This window comes from Mugil cephalus, chromosome 10, assembly GCF_022458985.1.
Source record: "Mugil cephalus isolate CIBA_MC_2020 chromosome 10, CIBA_Mcephalus_1.1, whole genome shotgun sequence".
NCBI lineage: Eukaryota > Metazoa > Chordata > Actinopteri > Mugiliformes > Mugilidae > Mugil > Mugil cephalus.
Genome location: NC_061779.1, coordinates 1346102 through 1368066, shown reverse-complemented (window position 1 = coordinate 1368066; position 21965 = coordinate 1346102). Strand labels below are relative to the sequence as shown.

Here is a 21965-nt window from a genome sequence, read left to right as displayed (position 1 = left end):
GTGAGAGAATGAAAAACAAACCACCTCCAGATACTGTAGGAAAGGTTTTATTTTAATAAAACATAAAAATCTGCCCTGGATGAGGGTCAACACTTTAAAAAACACGGACTCATCAACACATTGGTGACGTTAAATCATCACTGTAACTGCTGCGTGTTTAACTCCGTCCTGAACCAGCGTCTTTTATCGGCTGTTCGCCCAACGTCGCAGATACTCCAAGTCACTTTCAATCTCCTCTTCCTCCGTCTGGGCTTTGGAGGAAAAAGAAAGAAAGAAAGAAAGAAAAAGACGCAGTGAGAAGTTTGTAGGAATTAGAAAATGAGCATTTTAGGCAGCACAAAGTAACATTAAACTACATAAATAGTGCGGTAGTGATACATGAAGCACAATGAGGGGAGGGTCCTACGTGGACCATCCGAACAATCAGGACGGTGAGTCCGGCTTTTCTGAGGTTGAATTTTTTTTTAGACTGAGATGTTGATATTTTATAAACTGAATTTATTTATCCATAGTCTGGGATCTTGTGAGTTCAGAGGCCGGCGCCCCGGTCTGGTCTAGATGGGAGCTACATGTCGAAGTAACATCCACGCGAATGAACGTCAGGTTCAAAAGTTTCCCAACTGAACACTGAACTGTCACAAGATGGTTGATGTTATTTACTTCTCTCCTGTCCTGAGCTTCTTACCAGGACGAGGAGGCGACGCAGTCGGTTCGTCCACTTTGTCCGTCTCAAAGAGACTCTCGTCCACACTCTTCTCCAGCCTCTGCAGCTCCGCCAGCAGCTCATCCTGAAGCCAAACGCACAGACACAGTGGTGTAAAAAAGTGTTTCCATATAAGTCAAAGACAACACATATATCATAATAATAAGAAGAAGAAGAGTTCGCCGCCGTCCTGCCTCATCGAATTCCACTTCCAAGCACCAGAATGCGTAGACGGAGTCGGACGCGTCTTCGTTCACGTCCTGCTCCTCCTGAATATCCTCCATCAGCTCATTCACCATGTTCACAATCTCTCTGCAACAGTATTTTAATATAAATGAAGCTCGATGCTTATGCTCTATGTTTTACTCTCCTTCATGAGTGTTATTCTTCGTCCTTACATGTGTTCTTCAGCAGATCTCAGCGCTTTGAAGGCGAAGTCGATGTATTCGAGCTGCTTCTCGTGGCGTTTCTTTCTTCTCAGCGCCTGCAGAGCCACTGGGAGAGGAAAGACATTTCAGAACAAAGTCTTTTACTCAACTTCTCAATCAGTTTTTTATTTCTAAATTAGTTGTATTAGTTTGCATAACACCCTGGAACCAACACATGTGTGTAAAATAACATGAATATTTGTGAGCTGTCAGACATTTAATTAAATATATTTTCGGGATTTATTCATTTTAATCTTTTTAGCAGATTTTGCAATAAAAGGAAAAGCGTATGAGCACATTCTTATTCAAAGATGTATGTTAATAATAATAATAATCAACTTTATTTATACAGAATCTTTCAATAAACAATAAAATAAGCACACAAAATAAGAGCAAACAATAATGAAATAAAAATAAAATAAACAGGGCATTTAATTTCTGCAGTTTGGTAAATTAGAATAACGTTATTTAGTTTGTATGTAAAACCAACTTTTGAACCCTTTAATTTGACATAACCTCATAATACAGATGATTTGATGCCAGAAATTAGCTTTATAACACAACCTATTCCTTTAATTTATCCCACAAAGTAAAGAAAACAAGTCTTTGCTGATGTCTTGTGTCGTATGTCTGGTTTCTTTTCACAGTTCCCATGATGACGTCTGTGAATAACAAACTAAAAATGTTGATTTCTTATTTAAGTCCAGGCTTGTTTTACTTTTTATTGCGTCAACATGTGAATGTCGTGAATGATTCACCCCTTTATTTAACTACTGTATGTACAGAATGAACCTTTCAAGGAATTTCAGAGCAGGAAACTCGTCTCTCTCCCTTTAGTCTCTTTTGTTATTGAGAGCAATGAAAATGAGACAATATTGTGGCATAAATTAAAAGATTATCTTGTGTTATGAAGTTTATTTCTGGCAATTTTTCATCAGTGTGATGAGATTATGTTCATTTAAAAGGTTCAAAGGTTGATTTTACCAACACATACAAACTAAATATCATTAATTTTATTCTAATTAAACAAACTGCAGAAAATTAATGTCCACAAAATAACCTGGTTTTGGACATTTTGGTGAAGATCAGATTCAATCATTAATCTATAACTTTAAGCTTTTTCAAAATGTATCAGTCGCGTTTAACCTTTTGATTTATCAATTATTTTCATTATGATATTAGATTGTTCATGAATTACTTTTGATTAATGTTTCTTTATTTAGCCGTAGCAGCTAGCGAGCTAACATGCTAATTCAAATAAATTTGTAAGGTTCAACTATAAATTCATAACTTCTGACTTAATTTCCACATTTTATTAATCACTTTTAACTTTTCTATAACTTAAATTTTCAGTGTTTTATGAATCACCTTATATTTCTATTTGCATTCAGGTCAGTTACTGAAATAGTTTCTTTTAACCGACTTTTTAACGTGGCAGCTAAGCTAACATGCTAATAGTTCAAGTATTAATTCATAACTTTTGGCGTTTCTGCCATTTATCAATCAAAATTTTCACAGTAGTCTTGTTACTTCCACCTTTTTTACTATTTATAAATGATTTTTAGTCTTTCAATGGTCTATTACAGTGGCATGTAATTAGCTAACGTGCTAATTTAGCGTGATAACTTGCTAGCTAGCTCTTCAGCTAACTGGCAACTTATTAATTTCCTCCTCACAAAAAAAAAAAATACCTCACCTGTTCTGTTTGTCGTGCTATTTTTCTTGGCAAGCACAAGTTCCTGTTTAATCTTTTTCTTCAGAATTTCTTTCTTTTTCATGAGAAACCTTCGTCTCTCTGGAAGTTTCTGGAATTCCTCTTCATAGCAGGACGTCTTTCTTGCATTTTCACCCTCACTAAGCATCTTAAACACAGACATTTATATCCTTAACTGGTGCTGAAAGGTGAAGTTTAGCTGCCTCCACGGTGGGAATGTGCACTCGATCCAGACGATACCGACTAGATGCGTATTATTTACAATCACATCAAAATATCGATACCAAGTCCGCTTTCAGAAAAAAATAAATAATAATAATAATTAAAAAAAGAATTTCATGTCACTGAATCTTATGGAAGAATTTCTGTGCAATCAGTTTGAATGTGATTTTTATTTTTAAATAAATTCACTTTACAAAAACAATACAACAGCTCAAAAATTCAACCTAGTATTGAATAAGTATTTCTGTGCCATCAGTTTGTATGAATTTCTAAATAAATTCAGGTTACAAAAACCAACATCTCAAAGAAAAAATTAATAAAATAAGAATAAATATTAAAATAAACTTAAAAAATAATAATAATAAAAAATATATATATATCCGGGCAACCAGGGAGAAGCGATCCAGGTGGTGAGTCCGAAATCGTATGCAAACAGTAGAGGGCAGCATTGTGGCTTAGAAGTGTCTAGACTGCCGAAACCGAAGGAGGAGAAGAAGAAGAAGCAGAACAAGGCAGGGCAGACGAAGAAGAAGAAGATTTCTGGTCACGTGGTTAGTGTTGGACCAGGAAGAGACGGAAAATCCACCAAAACAAATCGAGGCTCCAATTTTCCGGGATCGTTTGGAAACATATTCGTATTGACATGGATGGTACGTTGTGTTTAAACAGTACGTTTGTCGTTTTATTATAGTTTGAGAATGTTTTCGTTTAGCTAGCCCTCCAATCTGATGTAAGGTAGCTCGCATTAGCCTGTTAGCTTTTAGCTGTCAGACCTGTTTTGATTTTTCAGCTGATTCGTTTATGTTTTCTAACGTTAACTGTTGTTCACGGATTGTTTAATAACACGAATTTGATTAAACGTGTTATTCGGAATCTGCCTGTTGATGAATCATCGCTTAAAACGCGACTGTTTTATTAGGATTGAATGTATTCAGTGAAACTTCGACCACCGTTGACACTTCCTGTGGTTGACATCATTTCACTAAAATATACACTAGATTACAGCTTCAGGAAAATGTGTCTCTTCTTTATAGTTCCTGGTAGATTTAGCTCAGCTACATGCAAATATGATAATAAACTTAGACTGAATAGTTCTTCAGCGGATTTCCAATAGATAACTAGATAGTTATTTTATTTATCTTTTGGGAAATTGACTATCCAGCAGAATTACACTTAGCAACAGCGGTAAATAAAGTATAAAGAGGCGGAATGTGTCAAAAGTATGTATAAAATATACAATATATACATAGATGATTTATTTATCTCGATGGAAATTCTGTTTCCAGTATTTTATGTATATTACTTACAATACTTTGCAGTACGTGTGGATATCAAATATGTGGTAATATAAGATTTATGACTTTATGTGATGTCATGTACAGTATATAGAGATTGAAAAATACAGGGGAAAAGAAGTAAATATTCAACATATACATTTAGTGACAATATAATAAGTTATATAAGTAAGAACGTGAGTAAATGCATGAAACTATACAATCTATATAAATACTTTACTCTGTAAATATATTAAATATCTACTGTTATATAAATATTTATATACGTCTGGGTATATCTGACATCTTTCCAGAAAACAAAAATGAATCTTACCTCTTTTAATTGTTTTTTTGTTTGTTTGTTTGTTTGTTTGTTTGTCTCTGATCAGGTATTAGTATTAGTTTGTATTAAATATGATTATGTTTCAGACGTTCAGACAAAGATTAACACCCATAAAACGGTGTCAGTATTTTGTTAATTCAGCCTCTTGTTTGTTTTATTTTAATTCGCCTTATTTATAATTCAGTCCTCTTGCTTGTCAAGAAATTCTAATAAATTAAAGCATTTCTTGTGTTTCACAGAAAATTCGAAGCCAGCGCTTTGGTTTGACCTATTTTTATTTATTTATGTCCCCATAAAACCTCATTCAGGAAGTCAACACATATTCAGAGCAATGATAGAGTGAACGAACAAAGTAGATACGCAAGAAGGAAACATTAAATAAATGATGAGTCGATGCTTGAAATGGAGAAAAGCTGAGGCTGTTGAACTGATTCCTCACTGTCAAGTACATAAAGTCTTATTATCTTCAGCATAATAATAATAGTAATAATAATAGAACCTTTGCTTCAAGCTGAAGCAAATAACAGAAAGAAATCAAATCAAGTCTTAGTTCCTGCACAAAAAATCATCCTCAGTGTAACATCAGATCCAGCCTGATTTATTTGGGGTTGTTTGCTCTCAGAAGACAAACCAGCTGTGTTGTAGAATGTTTTCTATCAAACGTTTTATTAGAAAAAACATTCAGTTTTAGTGGGTGAGACTCTTATTAGAGTTTATATTTGTACAAAGACACTACAGAAACATCATATACACATGATTAACTATGTCTTTATCTCTCCACAGAAACACTATTCCAGCTAAAGGTACGTCGCTCTGGAAATTCTGAATCCATATAAGCTTAATTAAATAATGTATTCAGTTCTTTAAAGTCCATGTTTTTGTCCTCCTTGGATCCCAGTTCACTTCCAAGCAGCTTGAGCGTCTGGCCAAGAAGGCGGAGAAGGAGTCTGAGAAGGAGCAGGCGAAGGTCAAGAAGGTGAGATGCTGCACAAACCACAATAAAAGCTGCCACAACGCTTTGTGTTCTCAACTATGTTTAGCTCCAGTGAACAATGTGAAACGTCCCAGCTGCTCTGAGCTCGTCTTTATCCGGGCTGTAGATGCTGGTGATGAGGTTTGGGTGCGCCTCAGTCTTTTTTGCCACACCCTGCCTCAGTATGCGCTGGTGGAAATACTTGACCTCATCTGTCAGTGTCCTGGCAGCGCTGCACCTCACATGAGTCAGCAGGGGGCAGTGTAGCTTCAGCCCAGCTCACAGCTCACATGATGCAAGATTATTAGCTCGTGAGGTGGAGCGGGCACTGACTCATCATAGTTGGCAGCGTAGTATCAGAATCAGAAAACCTTTATTTATCCCCACGGGGCAATTAGGAGGGCGAAGAGCGGTGCATAGAAATAAAGAGCAGGACAATAACATCACAAAAGCAGCATATTGTGTGTAATGGCAGATCTGCTGCCAGTAACAGAAGAGTGAGATGAATGGTGGTAAATATGAATTAGTATAAAAAACAAATCGTAAATAATCGTAAAATGTCAGATTTCGGTACGGCAATAAATAATGTGAAGCATGGGTTAAATTAAGAGTGACAGGAGAAAGGTACAATCTCATGAGATAAGATTTTGTACGTGTAAATGGTTACATATTTTTATACGTTTGTTCAAAATAAAAAGAATAAAAACTTTCTGGGAGGAGAAGAGAAGAAGATATTCCATCAGATCCTGGGTTTTTTATTCTAGTGTTGTACCTAAAACACCGGAAGTGAACAAATAATGTCAGATTTATGTCTCCTGGAAGAAGAGTTACAGACCAGGTATCACATTTTTATTAGATTAGTCAAATGTTAACAACAGTGACGCATATAAGACGAAGGAAGCAGGAGATGTTTGAAAAATGTGAGAACCATCCACCATTATTGTTAAAAGTCTAGATTTACCAGATGATTAAGAGGAGGACTGAATACTATTACAGGACGATGAGGGGCTTTGAATTTAAGTAAAACCGAAGGGCTGTGTATGAACGTTAGATGTGTATAAATATATTTTGTGTACTTATGTTGAGGAGGCTCGAATGTTTTGTTTTTTAATTTTATGCTGCCACATTCACGTGTGTGAATATTGATGAAAAATATTAACGAACGTATTTTTAAAACATTGATGCAGAGATTAAACACATTGGTATTTGTGGAATGACAGAGCAGAGACGGGTGAGACGTCACGATCCAAGTTTGCTTTTAAAAACCAGGAGGAAGTTTCTCTGGTGAACACTTCCTCATTCTTTCTTCTTCTTCTTCTTCATGAATCAAACAATCAAACTTCTCTCTCTGGTTTCCTTCTCTTTTCCATATATTAAAGGAGCAAAGATGAATTTACTTTTACCTGCCTATCATATTTCTCAGTTTTAGTTTTAATATTACTATATAATAAGACTATAAATTTAATATCTAGAAATCTGCTTTTTTTTAATTTATTTTTATTTAAGAGTCTAAAACCAAACTTAGCAGCAGAATGTCCACAGACCTATGACCAAACCTTTTCCTCTCTGAGATGTTTCTCTTATTTCCTGTTGCTCATATTCACCTGAAATGAGGAGGAACAGTAAATCTCTTCCTCTCCGTTTGTTTTCTCTACAGTCGAAAAGATTTATTAATTTTTCTGGCATTTTTTTTATTTTCGTTTTATTATTTAATGTTATTTTTATTATCTATTGGTGTCATCTCTCATTTAAAGCTGAAACACACAAAATAAGAGTATAATTTTTGACATTTAAAAAGTCTATTTTATGTTGTATTTAGTTGTTTTTTTCATAGTGCTGAGGTTTGGTTCTGTCTCGTGTGTGTGAGACGTATGAAGATAAAGGTGAAATTAATGCCTTGAGGTGACGTCGTCTCTATAACTACGTCCTTTTGTTCATAGCTGTTTCTTATCTGTCGCGTTTTCAGGCTCTGCAGCAGAAGAATGTGGACGTAGCTCGAGTCTACGCAGAAAACGCCATCAGGAAAAAGAATGAAGGTCTGAACTGGCTGCGCATGGCGTCCAGAGTCGACGCCGTGGCGTCCAAGGTCCAGACGGCCGTCACCATGAAACAGGTGGAGAAAAGAAAACACAACCAGTCACATCTCCTCCTCCTCCTCTGTCCAGTCATATTCATATAAATGAATCTGTCGATATATAATCTATATTATACCAGTATATTAATCTGTACTACGTTAACCTATGTGATGATAATGTGATCTGGTTTCCTTGTAGGTGACTAAGAACATGGGTCAGGTGACCAAGGCTCTGGACAAAGCTCTTCACTCCATGGACCTCCAGAAAGTCTCCGCAGTCATGGACAAGTTCGAAAGCCAAGTCCAGAACCTGGACGTCCACACTTCGGTGAGTGTCTTCCCTCCACAGTAAAGACCTGGGGCCGCATCCCTGAACATCCGTAGAGATAAAAGATAAAAGGTTCCTAGTGAGGAGGCAGAGGAGACACCACGCCTCCTCAGTCCTTGATGAGAAAATGTCCTGGAGTCCCTCCTCAGACCAGACTCCTTCAGGCTCAGTTTCTGATTCTGTGCCTCGTTCTCAGGTGATGGAGGACTCGATGAGCTCGGCCATGACGCTGACCACCCCCCAGGAGCAGGTGGACGACCTGATCCACCAGGTGGCGGAGGAGAGCGGCCTGGAGGTGATGGACCAGCTCAGCCAGCTTCCGGCCGGAGCCACCTCCATAGGAGCAGAGAGCTCCAGGAGCCAGGACAAGGAGGACCAGCTGTCCCGACGGTCAGGACCTCCACCACACCTCAGATACCTCACACACCACATAAACCTCATATACCGCATATACCTCACATACCGCACATACCTTGTATTCCTCTCATACCCCGTATACCTCATACACCTCATATACCTTGCATATATCGTATACCTCAGATACCTCACATACCTCACATACCTCAACTAATAAAACAACAGCACTCTGCATCATTTAAACCCTTTATGGGAACCAGGGATGCTCGATATTGGCTTTTTTGCCGATATCTGATACCAACCAATACTGATATGTGCAGGATTTTTACACCAAAACTATGTCTCCTCTTATGGAATTAACACAAAATGCCTCCTTTTATTTTACTGCCGTACTCGATGCATTCAGGAAAACACGGCTCTACAGAACGTTCTCTGTGCAAAATACGACACAGACTTCAACTCGACTCACGGAAAAAAACTGCCATTTTATTTATTTATTTATTTATTTGAAGTTCATTATTTTACTGACTGGGAAACTGAGTGGCCTCAACTGTACGTAACCTGGCAAATAAAATAGAGCAAATACAAATTTATCATGATTCTAAACCAGAGACATAACCTTAGTCAGGCACTAGAAGAGCTAGCTAGTTAGCCACGGCTAGCTTGTTAGCCACGGCTAGCTTGTTAGCCATGTCTAGCCTGTTAGCCACAGCTAGCGATCCACTTGTTGTTCTTGTTGTTATTATAATACGTCATCAAGTAAACATCACATTTATTTATTTATTTAAAAACAGACTCAGATCCTCAATATTTAAAGATCAGGACGTTGCTGTAATTAACAGCTTTGCTTTTTGGATGTAGCCTCCTCTATGCTAAATAACTTCCTCCTCCTCCTCCTTGTCTCCTTCTCCAGAGGAACAACTATCACATGAGCATGAGATCAGTTTATTAAATTACTGCTACACATGAGTGACTCAGAGCCGTGAGTCCTTATCTTAGATTAGATTAGTCACAGAGACACAGAGTGGACATGGACATGGACAGTGGAGGACATCTAATCTCAGTTTAAAGAAAAATCCTGGTTTATTTCACGTTGACGTGTCTTAAAAGGTCAAGTTTGGGCGTCTGAGCTTTAAAGAAGAACTGAACCAGGGTTCAAATCTAAAAATAAAAAAAATCTAAAATAAATTAGATCATGTGAGTCCGTCCATCTAAATCTGGATCATGTCTCCATGTGTCCCTGGTTCTGGTCCAGTGGTAGGTAGAGATCCATCAGAGACAGGAGCTGATGCAATATTCTGACCACATGGTGGCGCTGCTGATGCTCATTCACACGCAGACTGATTCTCGTTCTTTCCTTCGTCCTTTACTGAAATTATTCTAAGCATTTAACTGAAGTTTCTGAAGAAGAAGAATTATTATTAGTAAAAGAAGAAGAACAATATTTTAGAACTTGACTCAGACACAGGATCAGATTAGAACTCGGATCAGACGATTCTGTGTTAATGAAGAGGTCGGGATCATATTGGGGGTAGAACCAGTGAATGCAATGAAAGTAATGAATGTAATGTGCTCTTCTCTCAGGTTGGCCGCTCTGAGGAACTGAAGGAGACTTTCATCACCACCAGAGCTGTGTGTGTTTCTATCGAACTGTTTCTACCGGGAGGATTTAACGAGACTATCGATTACCACCACCCACCCCCCCCCCCCCCCCCCCCTTCCTCCACCCACCCTCCTCCTCCTCCACCCCCCAGCTCTAAAAATAAACCCACACAGCAGCTAGAAATACCTCCACAGAAAGAAGTCTCTGGTTCACCTTCCTCTCCTCTCCTCTCCTCTCCTTTCCTTTCCTTTTCCTTTCCTTTTCTTTTTTTACATCCTTTCTTCTCAGATCTTTCGGATGTAAACTTTGTACAGGCAGAAACACATTTTACAAACGAGGGGAGTTTTAACAAGTGGTTCTGGTGATTGTATACGAGGGGGCGGGTTCTGTTTTCCGATCAGAAAATCATTTACTGGACGATTCTGTTGGAGGAAGGAGACGCATCATCATCATCATCATCATCATCTCATGAATGAATGAATGAATGAATGAATGAATGAATGAAACACTAACACGCTGACGTCTCCTCCCTCTTCAGACCTGGTTGTTGTTGCTGTTGTTTGCTTCCGTTTCTCTTTGTTTCCTTTTGTTGTTGCTTCAGACGCCTTATTTGAGATGCAGACGCTTGCGTAGGATCTTCCTCCATCAGTGCCTGAAGGACGGGAGTTAGGATGAGGATTCGTTTTGTTTTTGGAAACTTCTCAGGACAGACACATGTTCACCGTGCTGGATCTATCCTGTTAGGAGCCACACATCAGACGGTTCAGACCAGAATGCTTCTTTGGTTTTTAGTTCTGCTTTGAGTTTGCTCTTTGTCTGTTATTTTGTTTTTTTTTGTGTGTGTGTGTGTGTGTGAAGCCAGGACCGATCCAGTCTCTCGTCCTTCCTCATCGTAGTTTATTTATACTCAAGTTCAGACTCTGCAGCACTTTTTGTTTTGTATATTTTATCGTATGAAAATAAAACTAAAATGGTGCCCTCTGGACGCTGTGTGTCATTCCACGTCTCCGGTTTGTGTCTCTCGTCTCGTTTCCACGGTGTTGCGCTGGAGCTAACCAGCTAGCCTCATGCTAACCAGCTAGCCTCATGCTAACAGCTAGCCTAGCATGTGAGTGTTTCTTCTGTCTTCATCAGAATCCAAAACAACTGACAGCAAAAAGCAACTTATATTGTTTTTCTGGTCTTTGAGTCCATCCACATGATTCTCCATCAGCTGAAATAACACAACAACTGAATCCCACTTTCAGTTGTTGTGTTGTGTTAAATTTGTTGAGCTGAGCTCTCAGTACTTTTCCAGACTTCCTGTCGTTTATTTAAATCTTGTCAAGCGAACTTTAAACACAAAAGCAACACAGAGCACAGAGGAAATAATGATTGAAACTAGAAGGAAGAAACATGAAGGGTCATAATAAGGAAGCAAGGAAAGAAAGAAGGAAGCAAACAGGAAATGAAATAGTGAATGGACGGATCCCAAACAGATTTATTTTGGGTTTGATTCTGGTTCTGATGAACTGATGAACTAAAGCATCACAATGTTTTTCTTTATGAATATTCAGATGTTAAAGTGAATAAAGATGGCGGCGCTCTTCTCTCTCCCTCCTCCTCCTCCTCCTCCTCCTCCTCCCTGTTTGTGAAATAAGTCATGGGGTAGATTATCATACCACGGGTAAATAATTACACAGCCCCGGGGGAGTGGCGGTGGTGGGGGGGGGCTGCAGAAATGCCAAGTAGTAGGACGTGTCTGGCTGCAACAAACTGAGCTGTCGCTGCATGAAATGTCAAAGCCGAGGCCCGAGCGGTTTCCCCAGCAGGTTGTTTCCGCCGAGGACTCCCCCGCCTTTTCTTTTTCTGGAAGCCTCGACTCACCCGTGGTGACAGAAGGAGGACGCACAACTCACGACAGAAACACAATGGATGGTGAAACGGGCAGGCCGCCCTCTTACATATTTACACCCGACCAGGCCGCTAAGCCTTCGGCCCGGGAGACGAAGAGAGAGCAGCTTATCAATTAAAAAAATAAAAAAAGAGTCCCAGCAGGAGGCACAACACAACACAACACAACACAACGGAGTTCCCCTTTAAAGCTGCAGGGCGTCAGGTTTCCTGTTTGTGTCGAACAAATAGCCAGTAGCCTAGTTGGCAGCGAGTGTGTAACAGGAAGCGGCCTGAACATAAAGGATCGGTGTCACCGGATCAGTCCACAGATCAGAGGTCAGGAAACAGAAACTGAGAGTGAGGGAAGAGAGGAACAACGTGATCTAGAGATTTACAACTAACACACAGGAATCGATGTGTGTCACTTAAAAATAAAACACTCCTCAGAAATAAAACCTCAGGATGAGCACGATGCCTCAGAAATAAAACCTCTGAGGTCATAATGATATAAATTCACAGCTTATTGTTCATGTTTTGAGGTTAAATGTGAAGGAATTATGAGACTAAATGTTCTTCTGGTTCACTATGTGGACGTTTTATGTACGTTTTTCTAGTTTTTTATGTCATTTATGTGATAATTTCCAGTTTTTTAGTCGTCTTTTTCGATCTTTTGTAGTAACTTTCAATTGTTAGTAGCATTTGTAACGTTTGCTAATCATCATTTGTACTATTTTGTAGCCTTTTTTTAATATTTTGTAGTGAATATAATACAAAAAATAATACTGAATGTAATATTGAATATTCTGTCATTCTTTTTTAATATTTTGTAGCCTTTTTGAATATGTAATATTTTTTAATATTAGTGTTTTTGAATATTTTGTAGCCTTTTTGTAGTATTTTTGAATATTTTGTATTCTTTTTTAAAATATTTTGTTGTCTGATTTTTGGTCATGTACACAAATATATTCCAATGTTTTCATAATCCACCATTTTTTTTTATTTTTATTTATTTATTTTAGTTTTGCTCAGTTAATTTAATGCGTGTTCCCTGTGTTTCATGGGTAATCCCTGACTGCACCCCCCAACCAGGTGTTCCCCTCCCATGTGACCGCCCCTGCTCATAGTCTGGGCGGGGGGGGGCAGCCGGGGTGGGGGCTGACGCGATGAGCATCTCTGACTGGACAAACGTCAAGTCACAATTAATCTCAGACACAGACCGGAAGTAGAGCGTAAAACTGAACCACCACCCTTTCAAACTAAAGATCGCAGAATTTAGTTTTTGTTTTTTTGTTTTTATTTTAAAAACAACTGAGTTACTGATGTATTTAGAGATTTTATTAATTTAAAAGAAATCTAAAAAAAAAAAGTGCAATACTAAATGTCGAATATTTAAATACGTTGTAGACTTTTTGAATATTTTTTTCTTCTTTTTCAATATTTTTTTAATACTAACTCAATGTTTTGTAGTCTTCAATATTTTGTATTTTGTCTTTCTAAATAAAATTAACTTGTGTGCTTAAAATGTTAAATCCCAGTACTAAATATGTCGATTATATCAATATCAGTTATATTTTAGGCCCTGCTATAGGCTGGCCACCTTTATCACTATAAATTTTTGTTATGATCAGCGTTTTTACCTTATGTATTTATTTTATTTTACTTTTTTTTTTTTTAGGTAGCTTAACGGTCAGAAAATTTTGTAACCTTTTGTAATATTTTTTAGTCCTTTTTTAAAAAGTAATTTGGATTATTTTATAGAATTTTTGAATAAAATAAACTTGTGACATTGTGCTTAAAATATTAAATCTTAATATTAAAATATCCATTAATTAATGTTAGTGGTATTTTATGATTACTAATGTATTATATCGTCAATGGTTTGTTATTATTAATTATTATATATATTATAAATCTATATATTTATTTATTCATTTTGTGGGTCGTTATTGGACGTTTAGCAGTTACCGCTAGCTTAATGAAAAAAAGGTCACCAAGCAGAAAGTTTTGTACTTTTTCAAACATATTTTTCAATCTATATATATATATATATATATATATATATATATATATATATATATAGTCGTTTTTGTAAATAAAAATGTTAAATGTTGTTTTTTGTTTTGTTTTTATTTTATTTTGTAGGACGTTACCGGAAGTTTAGCTTTAGCTACCGGTAGCTTAACGGAAGAAAAACAAACGGTTGCGGAGCAGGAAACAAACGGTCGCGGAGGAGACAATAACGACGGAGACGAAGCTCCGGTAAACGGTGACGGACATTTTAGCTCCGAACGGTCCGACCGGAGGCAGAGACACCGAGAGACGGTGGGTGGACCGTTGCGGGGGGGAGGGAGACCTGTGTGAGTGCTTAGCGGGGGCTGCCGCTCCGCTCCACCGCCGGGCTCCAGCAGGACGGGGCGGGGTGATGTGATGTCGAGGTTCCGGTATAACAGTTCCGAGGAAATGGGTAGCCGGCTACCGACGCTGCGCCTTCACACCGGAGACTAGAATGAGAAGTTGGCCGCGTTTGGAGTAACAGGGCGGCGGAGAAACCGTCTGGGGGAGGCCGCTGGAAGAAGAGGAGGCGGCGGAGGAGGAGGAGGAGGAGGAGGAGGGGGAGAAGCGTGTCTTCCAACCCCCCCCAATCCGTCCGTCCACACGATGAGGACGATATTTACAGTCTGGTGTCTCTTCCTGCTCACAGGAGGAGCGGACCGGGCGTGGGCCGCCGGTAACTTAACGGTCGACGGTGGCGGCACCAACAGCAGCAGCAGCAGCGGCGGCGGCAGGTTCATCCGGATCGGGGACGGTTCCTCGCAGGAATTTGAGTTCCCGGAAAACACGAACGGTGTGATTGTGATCTCCAGCCGGTACCGGAGCGGCGCGGTCAGCAGGAAGGGCCGCCGGAGCTGGAAGGAGACGGTGCGGGTCCGCTCCCTGGACCCGGAGGTCCTCTCCATCCTGAACGTGACGGACAGCGGCCAAGCGGGACCCTCCAGGAGCTACATCATCAGCATCCGCTCCGGGTTCCCGGGCACGGCCCAGCTCCAGATCCAGCTCCTGGACCTGGACCAGGACTCGGGTCCGGTTCTGATCGAGGAGAGGACGGACTACTCCATCAGGGTGGCGCCCGGCGACGAGGACCCGGCCTCCCGGCTCGTCCAGTCGGGGGGCCTGTCCCACTTCTCGGAGAACCCGGTGCTGTTCGCGCTGCTGCCCCTCATCTTCATCAACAAGTGCGCCTTCGGGTGCAAGGTGGAGGTGGAGGTGCTGCGGGGGCTGCTGAGGAGCCCCGTGCCCCTGCTCCTCGGGGTCCTGGGGCAGTTCCTGGTCATGCCCCTCTACGCCTACTGCGTGTCCCGGCTGGCCTCGCTGCACACGGCGCTCTCCCTGGGCCTGGTCATCGCCTGCTCGGCGCCGGGCGGCGGCGGCGGCTACCTGTACAGCCTCCTCCTCGGGGGGGACGTCACCCTGGCCATCTCCATGACCCTGGTGTCCACGGTGGTGGCGGCGGCGGCCATGCCGCTGTCCTCGGCGGTGTACGGGCGTCTCCTGGGCGTCCACGCCGCCCTCCACGTCCCCTTCGTGAAGATCCTGGGCACGCTCCTGTTCATCGCCATCCCCATCTCCCTGGGCATGCTGGTCAAGCTCCGCCTCCCCGCCCTCACCCGCGTCCTCCTGGCGCTCATACGACCCTTCAGCTTCGTGCTCATCGTGGGCGGCATCTTCATGGCCTACCAGATGGGCGCCTCCATCCTGGCCAACGTCCAGCCGCCCATCGTGGCGGTCGGCGTCACGGTGCCTTTGCTGGGCCTGGTGGTCGGCGCCGCCATGGCCAAGATGGCGGGCCTGGCGCCGCCCCAGAGGAAGACGGTCAGCATCGAGGTGGGCGTCCAGAACAGCCTGCTGGCGCTCGCCGTCATGCAGCTGTCCTTCCGCCGGGAGGAGGCGGACTTCGCGTCCCAGGCGCCGTTCATCGTGGCGCTCAGCAGCACCTCGGAGATGCTCCTGTTCGTCCTGGGGTTCTACGCCCGGGGCAGGTTCTGTGGGACGCCCGCCCCCAGGAGCGACGCCTGATGCCTGATTGTAGCTGCAGTTTGGACCTTTTGAAACCTGTGGAACCCCCCGGGGGGGGGGAGTCGCACCAGACGCCCCCCCCACGATCCGAAACCCCGTCATCACTGTTGTTGTTGTCGTGACAGGAAACGGTGAAGAGACTTATTTTTTTGTGGCTCGTTTTTTGTCGTTTTGGTATTTTTTCATGGAGAAAAAAAAAAAAACCAAAGGCCTTTTACCCGCTGAGACCTTTTTCTTTCTTTTTGTGTGTTTGTGTTTTACAGTATGTACTTTTTAAGATCAGATTATACTGTGACGTACTTTAATGTAAATATTCATAAGAAGAGAAATACCTATAAAACAAATGATATTTTTCTACCAGATTACTTTTTTTTTTGTAATCAAAAAAGCAAAGATTGATTCGTACCATGTTTACAAGCGGTCCATGTGTCTTAGCTGGAGGAGGTGGGGGGGGCTGTGGGGTGTTTTTGTGGGGAGGGAGGGGAGGGGTGGGGGGGTTAAACCGAAGCGATGATGATCTGTTTTTTTGAAAGTATTTACCACTGATTGTGTTTCCCGGATCTTCGTATCCTTGTACTTGAAATATCTGAGAAGACAAGTGAAGAAAAAGGAAATAAAGTTAAAAGAAAACGCCTTCAAGTCAAATTCGACGTTGGTTTGTTGAGTTGTGTGTTCAGAAAGACGTCCGACAGGTTCATCGGCCCCTTTTACACGGTGTTTGCATATTGAAATCCTCTCTTTGTATCTGTGACAGATGAACCACGACATCACACCGTGGGACGTTTTTACTCAGAGAGACAAGAGGAACTGGACCTGTTGTGTTTCTTTACGACGTTTTATCCAAGTCTTCACTTCTAAAAGACAGTTTAGGCTTAAATAGGGACATCTGTGGGTGGTGTCCACTTTAAACTCAAACACTAGGGTCTGAAACGTGACCAAATGTTAGTATTTTAAATATTTAGCTCTCAAATTATCTCCAGGTTTGTCTTGTGAGTCTTTGTCTGAAACTTCCTCAGTGGAAACACTAAGAGTTAGTCAGGCCGCTTTAGATAAAACAGTTTAAAATACATGAAATCCAAAAAGTGTGATAAATAAAAAAAATAAATATGACACCCAAGTTTGACCCAAAAAGAAATTTAAGATGCTTAAAGGATAAACCCAATAAATGTTCCTGTTTAAACCTTCTGGATGAAACGTGACCTGATGTAATTATCAGCAGCTCATGAAACTCACATGGTTGAAGATGTCGTTAGTTTATAACCAGACGGTCGAGCGTTTTCACAAATTATCTTCCAGACCTCAGAGTTTGTATAGATAATTTTCGTTGCAAGTGGCTCAGATCTTTGAATAAATTTGAATAAAAGTGTCTAAAACAAACTGTAATAAAATGATAGAGTTCATAAAAACATTGCACTGGATTATTGTTTGTGAAGAATTAAAAAGCTGAAGAGTGTCCGGTTAGATCAGCTGGTCCCAGCTAACAGTAGCTAGCGTGGGGCTAATAACACATAAAAAGGTTGTCAAACATATATTCTTAATTCATCCACTGTTTTATTCAGAGAAATGGACAGAACACAACACTGAGATAAACAGCAGACAGACATGAGCCCAAATTACACTTATATTTATTAATTAACAGATTAAATTTTTTTAAAAGGATAATTTATTCAGCTTAAACATTCTCCTAATTCACCTGTTCTACTTTGCACTAACACAAATAGGTTATTATGATGTTACTGGTGCGGCCCCCAAACTAAAATAACCCCCCCCTGTTTTAAAGAAACACAATTAGAAATGAAGACTTGCATGAAACATGTCACGAATTCAGTTGTCTGTGATTCATCTTGTTGGTTAATTCACCGCACAGACAAACTCTGAAAAGATCCGTGAGTCACCGACGAGTTCACGATGCCTGAAACCCACGTGGTGGGGGGGGGGTCCACGGGGGAGGCTAACATGCTAACGTGGGTAACGTGAGTTTCTATCTGGACGCTACCCACAGACGTATGTCCTCAGAAGAGTGTCCTCCAGGTGTAATCAGACACCTGAATCCACTGAATACTTGTCTGATACGTCTTTAACAGTCAGATTTCAGGTGTCCTTGTTTCAACTTGTTCCTTAAGTCGTGACCTGAACACGACCGAGAACCTGCACAGACATTTTTTTGTTTTACCTTTGACGTGTCTGAAGCTGCACGAGACGAAGACGCTAAACACGACTCAGACGTGTTCAAACGGGATCAAGACGTTACACATGAAATATCCATTAATAAGGACCAAATATAGAAATATATAAAATAGTGTCTAACGTTTTAGTTACTTCTTGTTTTTCCCATTATTCCAACAGGTCTGGAGTTGTTCTGACTTAGTCTTTGTCTTTTTATTTCTAATTAAATTGAACAGCTTTTAACATAAACTTTGAGGACAAAACTCTAACTCGCTGCCTGATATATTGATATATTGATAAATTGATATAGATCCACCCGCTGAATCACAGTGATTCACTTCCTGCATATTTACTTTTACTGCCCAGTAAAATCCATGAACTCTGTAACTTTACAGTTTCCAGTGTTTGCATGAGGATTATTATCAGTATCTCTGCGCTGACACACATACACAAAGAGCTAAATTAAAATAATTGTGTGTGAACAGTGAACAGACTTCGGCCCTCGAAGCCTTTGGTTCAGTAACTTATTGGACCCGAGGACAAGGTCCAGCTTTTATCAGCTAACCTCCCATAATTACATGATTAGATCTGTGTTGACTCTGGGTTCAAAATTCAGTTTGCAGAAGAACAGTAGCTCAGTGCTTCATCCTCTGATACAGAGGAAGAATCTGCAGAGAGAGCTGAATAAAACCAAACAAACTCATTAAAAAACACTTTCATCCATTATGAGCAAAACACGTTGCTGATTGTCTAGTTGTGTCTTGTTTTGTTGTGTGTCGTCTTGTATCTTGTTTTATCTGGTCTCATTCAGCCAGATGCATTTAATCCAATTATTCTTTGGGGATGTTTAGCATTAAACATATAAAACATGCTACATATGTCCTCACCAGTTCTTTTTGAGAAAAGAACTCGACAGAGACTCCAGAATAGATGGTGATGCTAATGGTGATGCTAACAGCTAGCATATCAGCGGTGCTTTCCACCAGTTTGTTTCTGCTCATATCGACCTCTAAAACTAGGTGAATGTTAGCAACTGTTAGCAGCGGTTAGCATCAGTGTGAAGGTTGTGGGTTCTGACCTGCAGAGTCTGCACACAAACTTTTATCAAATAATATTATTTGGTAAAAGAGTTCATTTTAGGGGAAGTTTGTTTGAGATAACACATTATTTATCCCACGTACGGGAAATGTCCTTGTCACAGTAACGTGGAATTAGACAAGAATATATAGAAAAAACAATAACATATTTGAAAGAATATACAAAAAATAGCCACAAAATATATAGAGATGTAAAAATAAAATGCTAAGATTATAAAATGTAGACAGTGAGGTAGAAGTTTGTGCAAAAAAAGCAGATTTATTTGTGCAAAAACTCACTATAAAAAACAAACAAAACAACAACTAAGCCAAGTCTAAGGTGTGAGTAGTTTTTAGTCATAGAACGGTCAACATGTTGACTTTTTTGAAGTTTTGTGAGGTGATGGAAAACAGGAGTGTTCTGGTTGCTCTCAGGAATGTAGCGCAGCTGTAAAGCCTCCAGGCCAGAGCTCAGCAAAAGGTTCACACAGACGAGGACAAGTCCGGCTCTTATTGTGTCTCAATCAACACCAGACCTCAGAGTCATGACAATGTTTCTCTTCCTCTTCTGTTGTGACACGTCTAATTTTAAGCTGTCAATAGATGTTTGTAGAGTGTGTGACCTACATAGCTGTAAACATGTTCACCAGCTCTTCTTTCTCTTCTAAATGTTTCTTTAACGTTAAAGTTCACGGACTAAATCTCATTTGTTTCTCTCTAAATTCATGGGCTGGTTGAGTGAAATGTGTAAAAACATAAAGTGAAACTAGTTTTCTTTAACAACGTCCTCATAACATTTGAAACTAAATTGAAGTTGTAATAATAACACTGATTAAGAATATTAACTCAGGGTAAAGATAACACCTATTAGCTAGGAGGCTAGGGAGCTAGGAAGGGCTATTATTAGCTGGCAGGCTAGGAAGAGCTACTATTAGCTGGAAAGCTAGGAAGAGCTACTGTGAGCTGTGAAGCTAGGAAGCTAGGAAGAGCTATTTTTAGCTGAGAGGTTAGGAACAGAAACTATTAGCTGGGAAGCTAAGACGAGCTATAACTAGCTTGAAGGCTATGAAGACCTACTGTTAACTTAGAGGCTACGAAGAGCTACTGTTAGTTGGGAATCTAGGGAGGGCTTCTATTAGCTAGATGGCTAGGAAGAGCTACTGTTAGCTGGGAGGCTAGGAAGAGCAACTTGTAGCTGGGAGGCTAGGGAGAGCTAATGTTTGCTGGGAAGCTAGGGAGAGCTACTATTAGCTGAGAGGCCAGGAAGAGCTACTATGGTATTAGCTGGTACCAGTGGCTTGCTGAAAGTTTAGCTTTGGTAAAGTTTAGATTTGAAGTTAAAGGACCAGTGTGTTGGATTTAGTGCCATCTGGTGGTGAGGTTGTAACTACGGTTGATACAATGAAAGTAGATAATAGTAATAATAATACTAAGAGTCAATGTTTGGTTTGTCTGTTATATAAAGGGGACGATGATGCTCTGCTCTCTCTGTAGAAATGAAATACACGACTATTTATACACCAATAAAAGCATTATTATAAATAGTATATCACGCCATTTCTGGTGAGCGATGTTTCTAAATCCTCTGCGCTGGTCCTTTAAAGTTCAGAAGGTCGGTGGAGTTTATTTCTAGGTTAAGGGTTGTTTTATGTCGGGTTCGATTCAACTGTAAACATTATGGTTATATGACTCCTCGATACAGATTATATATCCAGGAAACGAATATCCTCTGGAGTAACAGGAACACGAGCGCCTGGCGATGACTCTCCGCCTTCCTCCCCCGATACATCAGCACTCCTGTTTATATTTCTATCCCACACATTAGAGGCACAATGGGAGGAGAGGGCTCTTAAAAATTCATGAGGACACATTGCATTAAGATTTCATGAGTTCCTTTCATCGGCTCCCAGGAGACGGTTTTTCCTGCTGCAGCCTGTCCTGAAAAATAAATAAATAAATAAATAACGCTGGGAAGTCCAGAAAACGTCAGGGTGGAGGAGATTTCTGTGCGTAATCATCTCCAACATGGAGTCAGTGCATCAAACCCCAGGCTGCCAAAATGTCCATCTGAGACCCAGCTATCACGTAAAAAGTCACAAACTAGACTTTCTGTTCTGTCGTATTCACTTCGTGCTCTGCATTTCCTGCACATATGGGTCGAGTCACTCTATAAATATTAACAGGAAGAGGCCTCTGTGACAGTTTCATTGCTATGTGTTCAGTCCTTGAGTGAAATCAACAAACCACGGCCACAAGTCACTGGAAAACAGCATCAAAATGAAACACTAAAGCGATGTTGCACAACCTTTCAGGATCCAAATCCTCCATGAGCAAGTACAAACACACACACACTCTGCACAGCAACGCCCTGTTAACATTTAAACTGAGGAATAACAGACACAAGCAGCGCTTAAATGTACAAAACCCTGCTGTTTACACAAACATAAATGCTCTACAGTATGGTAAATGTTGCTGTAATACACTTTTAAACATATTTTTTGACAAAAAGAGAAGGAGAAAAGCTGACAGGAATTATCAGTATTTGATCAGTGACTATAAGTCACCACTAACAGTGAACAGCAAACAACTTCCTTACCGAGGTTCCTTTCATGAAGCTGCTGCTATTAACAACGCATTAAACTGAAGTAACCTGCAGGATTCAGCACATGTTTTGTAAGTGGCTGATAAAGGCTGATGCATAGATACCAGACACAAAACATGGAAATACAATAAACATAAAAATAATAATAGGTTA

At 40.5% G+C, this 21965-nt stretch overlaps 3 protein-coding genes across 4 annotated transcripts; 2 read left to right on the top strand and 1 right to left on the bottom strand.

Annotated features, from left to right (window-relative positions):
• Nucleotides 1-31: 31 nt before the first annotated feature.
• On the bottom strand, nt 32-3046 carry LOC125015086 (charged multivesicular body protein 4b-like). Of its 2 annotated transcripts, none has more exons than XM_047596744.1 (5): nt 2828-3046; nt 1102-1198; nt 898-1015; nt 686-788; nt 32-251 (listed from the first exon to the last, which is right to left on the bottom strand). In XM_047596744.1, exons 1-5 carry the CDS (start codon nt 3006-3008, stop codon nt 184-186), a joined length of 567 nt encoding a protein of 188 aa, XP_047452700.1. In that variant the 5' UTR covers nt 3009-3046; the 3' UTR covers nt 32-183. The 2 variants fall into 2 exon arrangements, with proteins under 2 accessions (XP_047452700.1, XP_047452701.1); XM_047596745.1 differs by having other exon boundaries at nt 32-246.
• A 524-nt stretch (nt 3047-3570) lies between these two features.
• On the top strand, nt 3571-10162 carry chmp1a (charged multivesicular body protein 1A). The gene is made up of 7 exons (XM_047596743.1): nt 3571-3717; nt 5468-5487; nt 5583-5660; nt 7624-7770; nt 7931-8059; nt 8256-8449; nt 10001-10162. The coding sequence occupies exons 1-7, from the start codon at nt 3711-3713 to the stop codon at nt 10020-10022; spliced, it is 597 nt and encodes a 198-aa protein (XP_047452699.1). The 5' UTR covers nt 3571-3710; the 3' UTR covers nt 10023-10162.
• A 3913-nt stretch (nt 10163-14075) lies between these two features.
• Nucleotides 14076-16618, top strand: slc10a3 (solute carrier family 10 member 3). The gene has a single exon (XM_047596729.1). The coding sequence runs from the start codon at nt 14553-14555 to the stop codon at nt 15966-15968; it is 1416 nt and encodes a 471-aa protein (XP_047452685.1). The 5' UTR covers nt 14076-14552; the 3' UTR covers nt 15969-16618.
• The last annotated feature ends 5347 nt before the right edge of the window (nt 16619-21965 follow it).